The sequence below is a fragment of the Bidens hawaiensis genome, unplaced genomic scaffold (assembly GCF_021521415.1).
Source record: "Bidens hawaiensis isolate Kalapana, Puna unplaced genomic scaffold, B.hawaiensis_p1.1 tig00057236_1, whole genome shotgun sequence".
NCBI classification, from domain to species: domain Eukaryota; kingdom Viridiplantae; phylum Streptophyta; class Magnoliopsida; order Asterales; family Asteraceae; genus Bidens; species Bidens hawaiensis.
The window spans coordinates 1-6,856 of NW_027500343.1; the positions used below are offsets into that span (position 1 = coordinate 1).

General features: G+C 34.9%; 1 protein-coding gene across 1 annotated transcript; it reads left to right on the plus strand.

The window, feature by feature from the left end:
- The first annotated feature begins 122 nt into the window (after positions 1-122).
- On the plus strand, positions 123-1,925 carry LOC143601848 (putative 1-deoxy-D-xylulose-5-phosphate synthase 2, chloroplastic). The gene is made up of 4 exons (XM_077079142.1): positions 123-242; positions 639-920; positions 1,012-1,296; positions 1,773-1,925. The coding sequence occupies exons 1-4, from the start codon at positions 123-125 to the stop codon at positions 1,923-1,925; spliced, it is 840 nt and encodes a 279-aa protein (XP_076935257.1).
- Positions 1,926-6,856: the final 4,931 nt, after the last annotated feature.

A 6,856-nucleotide genomic window follows, 5' to 3' on the forward strand; every position in this document is an offset into this window, starting at 1 on the left:
TGTAATCATTTTTTTTAGTTACATTTTCTGATTATTATAAACGAGAGTTAGTCGTTTTATTCGTGTTGATTATCGATCTGGGACTTGAATTGAGCCTAAATAACATTGCAAGAGATCAAGAAATGTCTTGGGAGAATCAAGAAAAGGATGACAAGCGTGAAGTCAAAGACCTACCAATTTCGAGTAGGAAATTAGGGGGTGAGTCTGGTGAGTCAGATACAACAATTTGGGCCGGGGGTGGGGTGATTATTGGCTCAATTGTTGTTTGGCCCAAGTGTAAGGCCTAACCCAAGAATTATTAGGGTTTGTTATATTTGGTAATGTCTTGGCTAACAAGTTTGGTTAGTCTAGATAAGCCGAGTTATGGTTAGACATTATAGATTATGAAGCAACCAAGTCAGGGCTCATCAAGAATCGAACCGAGTTAAGGTTCATCAAGAGTCAAACCGTGTTAGGGTTTGAGAGTTGTAATCAGTTTTTGGAGTTTTGTTTTCTGATTATTATAAACGAGAGTTAGTCATTTTTTTCGTGTTGATTTTCGATCTGGGACTTGACACACTAAAAATTTTAATGTAGTATAAGAAAGCGACTATTCAAAGAATAAAACAGTGGTTAAGTAAATGTATTTGACGATGCAGGTGGTTCATGATGTTGATCTTCAAAAGATTCCTGTTAGATTTGTTATTGATAGGGCAGGTTTGGTTGGAGTTGATGGTCCAACTCACTATGGTACATTTGATACAACGTTCATGGCTTGTTTACCTAACATGGTGGTGATGGCTCCTTCTTGTGAGGCGGAGCTGATGAATATGGTGGCTACAGCAGCAGCCATCGATGATCGTCCTAGCTGCTTCAGGTTCCCAAGAAGCAATGGCATAGGTTCTTCAATTCCACCAAATAACAAAGGAACTCCATTGGAGGTACGTATTTTGTGTATTAATGATAATATTTTCCCACATTGTACATATGACAATAATTGAGCCTTTCTCTGACTATCAAAACTTCAGATAGGTTGGAAGGGGAAGGGTGATTAAGGAGGGAAGTAGGGTGGCCTTACTAGGATATGGAACCATGGTACAAAGTTGTTTAGTAGCAAGAGAACTTCTTCAAGCGGTCGGCATCTCTGTGACTGTGGCAGATGCACGATTTTGTAAGCCACTTGATGGAAATTTGATCAAACAACTAGCAAATGAGCATGAGGTTGTCATCACAGTTGAAGAAGGCTCTATTGGAGGATTTAGCTCTCATGTTTCTCATTTCTTGGCATTACATGAATTACTTGATGGAAACCTTAAGGTATTTCAGTGACAACACTTTTTGAGTTTTTGCTAACTCGCATTTTATAGATAGTGAATAACGAGTGAGTTCTTGTACATATCATTGACCAACTTTACTCAACGTAACAATGTTTTTTTTTGAATTTTTTTCATATATGTAAAAAAGGTATGCCGGGTATATAATCGGGTAAATGGGTAAATGTTATCGGGTAATTAAGTCAGGTCATCGGATATATTACCCGTCTCAAACCCAAAAAACATTTCAAAATTAATCCCAAACTCGTGCCAAACCCTAATAGGTCGGTAATATCCGTCCTAATTATGTTGGTTTTTAAGTTTCAGTGCGATCCCTAAATAGAAGTGCAATGATAACCTAATTAGAATAAACCGCAACTAGTATATTTTATCTGATACGTTTATCTTTTTCCTTATCCTTAAAAAAATATGAAATATGTTGTAGATATCTTGATTTGATATGCCTTTAATTGATTACAGTGGAGAACAATGACAATACCTGATAGATATATTGATCATGGGTCTCAATCCGACCAAATTGAGGAGGCTGGCCTCACCCCAAAGCATATCGCGGCTACAGTTCTATCATTGATTGGTGAGAACAAAGAGAGACTTCATGCTATCAACATATAGTATGAAAAAAATTCATGAATTATATATATACTATATATAATGCCGAACAATAATTTTCCTATCTCCTATCAACGGAAAACAGATGAGGGCAAAGACTGAAGGACACTTTTGATTCCTTGTTAAAATTTGTTGACCTAACTTTATTCAAGTAAGTGTTTCAAATTGTATCTCATATGTAAAATGTTCTTTTTAAAGAAATAAGTTGTATCGTTTATTTGGTTACCTTCCTTAACTTCATATTAAGACACTATAATGGTAATAATTGAGTTGCATAAGTGACAAAAAGTTGATCCAAGAGTTTTCATACTATGGCCTTTTTTTTATTGATTACCTGAAAACATTTGAAAAGTACGTCAACATAAATGATGATGAATAACGCTGATAATCATAAAACATTTTCATAATTCTTCGTAATACAAAGCTCGACTCTAAACTAAAAGAGTGTATGATTCAACCGTGTATTGCTTATTCAAAAAGAGAAGATATATACAAGTATGTCCAGTTATCACTCTTGGCACTCAGTGGATGATATCAGTTACATTATTGTAGGTCCCCTAACACCGGATCTAACATCGAACGAATTTTGTTCTTGATAAGCGATCAAGGCGGGGCGCGGTATAAATAAACGAGCGAACAAATAATATAAAGATAATATTGAACAACTCCGTAATCCGTAATGAAAGATTGACAATATAAACAAACCAATCCCACCCAAGTTGAGCTCCCCTTGGGTGGTTGATTACACCTTACAAAACACGCACAAATAAAGACAACAGAATGATATATTTATATCCTAACATGTTCTTTCTAGAAGCTTTCTCCCCATTGAAACTAAACGCGCGCATCGAAGCTCTCGTTTCGGACCCGGATTACATGCCAACTAAAACTGATTGATTAACCATAATATATATAACGAGTTTCGCCACATTGATATCACAAGTCACCATTTTTTGGCCTTACAATCACCCCCTGACTTATGATATCAATTGTTTAATCGTGTCATATGTCACACCCCGTTAAGCGATTTGTGGAAGCGTAAAACGGTAATGTAACAGACACAACTAGTATCAAACACATTGTTCATAAAGAAACATTACTAACTAATTTACATTATATTACATCGATCGAACTTCGTTTACAAACTAGATGATACAAACCAATTCAGCCCATTAAGCTACTTTATTCCTAATTCGAATGCTTGTACCAATTTACACAGCATCGATCACAATCCAAACACGTAGCACATAAGCAATCTACTCCACTTTTCTGAATCCCTGAAAAGCATTTTAAAAACAGGTCAACTACGAATAGTTGGTGAGTTTCATAAGTTTTAACGAAATCGATTCCACGTACCTCACAGTCATAGTTTGTATGTACGCGCGTATATAAAAAATGTATTTACGTTTGTGTATATGTACATTTGTATCTTTGTATGTACATACGTATGTGTGTAAGTTTATGATATAAGTTTGAAACTACGATAAAATCGTGACTATTCGTTCGTACTACGTGTCTCAATTTTCCATGTAAAATCAACTACTGTAGCCCCTTCCGCCCACAATGGTTCCACATAAAATCAACCATTACACAATGTGTGTGTGTATATATATATATATATCTAGCATTTCCTACGCTATAGTATTTTCTACGCCTATCCACATAGTATGTGTATATATATATATATAGGGGTGGGATCCAGTGAAAACTCCCCTTAAAGAGAAAACTTAAAAACTCCTAAAAAACTATTTTTAACTTTTTAAATTTTTTTTTTAAAGATTCTTTTTTTTTCATTATTCTTATATGTTGTTATTGGTTCCAAAAAAAAAAAAACTTTGTCGGTAACCTCGTCAGTGTAGTGCACATGTGTAATAGTGTGCATTGCATATATGCAAAAGTGTTTTTATTGCATAGAATATAACACTATTGTACATATTTGATACACACTATTGTATATATGCAATATAAGACTAATACACACATCGAATACACATTAGTCCGTATGTGTCATACAACATTAACGCACATGTGCACTGTAACATCCAACTTTTGTTAAATAATAAATGACGGAAAGTTTTGTTACTAACTGTGTGTCGTTAAGTTAGTCGTGTGTTAAGTGTTTGGATAATATTTGGATTTGGAATTGTGAGTGGGTTGTGGGGGCCATGGCCCCCTATATAAGCCTAACCTCTCCACTCTTTCACCATTTTGTTACCTTTCACCACACACACACTCAAGAATACACACACTTTCTCTCTACATTCCGGATCCAAATCCGTGTAAAAAGAGGAAGAATCTCGTGTGTAGACATCATCAAATAACAAGAATCACATCCAGATCTACGTATTGTCCGGATCTGAACTCGAACCCGAAGCAAAAGGTAGGTTTCGGTTTAAATGGTTAAGTTTTTTATGGTTAGTCTTGACATGCAAACCGATAGAAAGATAGATCGGGGTGTAAGATGGAAGAAAAACATGAACTTGATAAGCTATAAGCCCACGAGAGTGTTATATGGTAAAAATGCGATGTTCGGGCCTTATAAAACGCAAGTATACAAAGTTGATACAACCCAAAACCCTTGGAAAGGGTTAAATCGGGTCCCAGGGAGAGTCGTGGAGTGAAATGTCCATAAAATGGTAAAAACGAAGAAAAAGGTTATTTCGCATCGCATGAGCCATGCGAAGCGAAAAAGGTTATTTCGCATCGCATGACCATGCGAAGCAAAAAAGGGAATTTCGCATCGCACAGTCATGCGAAGCGAAAAAGTTTCATGCGAAGCGAAACAGTTCCATGCGAAGCGAAATTTTCATGCGAAATTGTTTTTTTTAAATTGATGAAAAACGTGGCCCGATCCATTTTCTGATGCATTTTTGTTAAAGGACTGTTAGGGGCTCTGCCCCTTGGACCCTGCTAGGGGCTGCCGCCCCTAGACCCCGCTACTAGGGGTGCTGCCCCGGGACCCCTGTTAGTTGAGAGTTTCATTAAGTTAGACGTAGGAAGTAGTAGTAATGGATAATTGACACGCTTAATGTATTGTACAGTTAGCCGTGCACAACTAAGGAAGGGCATTACCATTAACGGTGAGAGAAACCGACTCCAGGTGAGTTCTAGCCCCATTCCCTGGTTATGTTTTCGGGGCTGTATGCATACTCCTATGTGGCAGTTAAAATGCTTATCTTAAGTGATAGATATATGATACGTGTATGATCGTGCATTGAATGTTATTACTATATGATGGTTATGTGAATGAATGTGTATGTAAATATTATATACATAAGACAAGTAAAGTATGCACTTATGATAGGGACCAGACCCTCATAATATCTGAGATGATAGGGACCAGACCCTCCTAATATCTGAGATGATAGGGACCAGACCCTTATAATATCTGAGATGTTAGGACCAGACCCTTATAATATCTTAGATGTTTAAGATAGAATAGCTTATGGTATACCATAGGGTTTTATGAAAGAAAGTATGTAAGTACGTATGCATGTATATAAAGTATGTGTGAAAGAAGTAATAGCAAAGTAAGGTATGAATACGTATCTTCGGATGCGTATGAGTAAGGATAGGAATGTATTGTATGTTAAATTGATTAACTAGAACTCACTCAGCGTAGCTGACTTTTAGTATGCACGCAGACAGATAGGTTGAGGCAGCTGGCTTGAGGAGGGACATATGGCATGAGCTAAAGAGACTGACATCTATGAAGAAGTGTCATGACTATTTTATGTTATGTTATGAAAAGACAATTTGTATGTTAAGACAAAAATAAATGTTTGTAATGTGATGTTTGAAGTTTTAAATTATTCCGCGAAAGTTTAAATTAATTCTGATTTTAGAACTGTGTTTATGAGTAAATCCAACACCAAAGTAGGGTTACCGGGAACGGGGCCTTACATGCACTATATCGACTTTTATTTTATTATTTTTTTCCATATAATACAACACTACTACACATATACAATACACAAAGATTGAATACATGCAACTAAACACTATTAAACTTAAAAATACGTAGTAATACACATGTGTAATACAATGGTATCGCACAGTAATACGTATGTGCATTACAGCGGGTTTTTTTAATTTTTTTATATTTTTTTACTTTTTTTGAGCAAAGGGTAAGAAAATATAAGAATAATGGCAAAAACAGAAATTTGAAAATATTTTTTTATTTTTAATTAAAAATAATTGTTTAGGAGTTTTTAAGTTTTCTCTCTAAAGATGAGTTTTCTCTTGATCCTCTCCCTATATACACACACACACACACACATATACATATAATGTTTTTTCCATTATTCTTATATTTTCTTACCCTTTGCTAAAAAAAAAAACCCGCTGTAATGCACATACGTATTACTGTGCGATACCGTTGTATTACACATGTGTATTACTATGTATTTTTAAGTTTAATAGTGTTTAATTGCATATATTCAATATTTGTGTATTGTATATGTGTAGTAGTGTTGTATTATATGGAAAAAAAATAATAATAAAATAAAAGTCGATATAGTGAACATGTGCGTTAATGTTGTATTACACATACGTACTAATGCGTATTCGATGTGCGTATTAGTCTTATATTGCATATATACAATAGTGTGCATCAAATATGTGCAATAATATTATATTCTATGCAATACAAACACTTTTGCATATATGCAATGCATACTATTACACATGTGCACTACACCGACGAGATTACCGACAATTTTTTTTTTGGAACCAATAACAACATATAAGAATAATGGAAAAAAAGAAACTTCAAAAAAAATTTAAAAAAAAGTTAAAAATAATTTTTTAGGAGTTTTTAAGTTTTCTCTTTAACATGAGTTTTCACTAGATCCCAACCCTATATATATATATATATATACACATACATGTATAGTATTTCCCACGTACCATCAATCACTGTGGTCCCCTTCCGC

Bases quoted from the DNA above. Each gene is read 5' to 3' on its own strand.
- LOC143601848 (XM_077079142.1), top strand. From the start codon at position 123: ATGTCTTGGGAGAATCAAGAAAAGGATGACAAGCGTGAAGTCAAAGAC. The intron at 921-1,011 runs GTACGTATTTTG...AACTTCAGATAG, and splicing joins ACAAAGGAACTCCATTGGAG to GTTGGAAGGGGAAGGGTGAT. The intron at 1,297-1,772 runs GTATTTCAGTGA...AATTGATTACAG, and splicing joins TACTTGATGGAAACCTTAAG to TGGAGAACAATGACAATACC.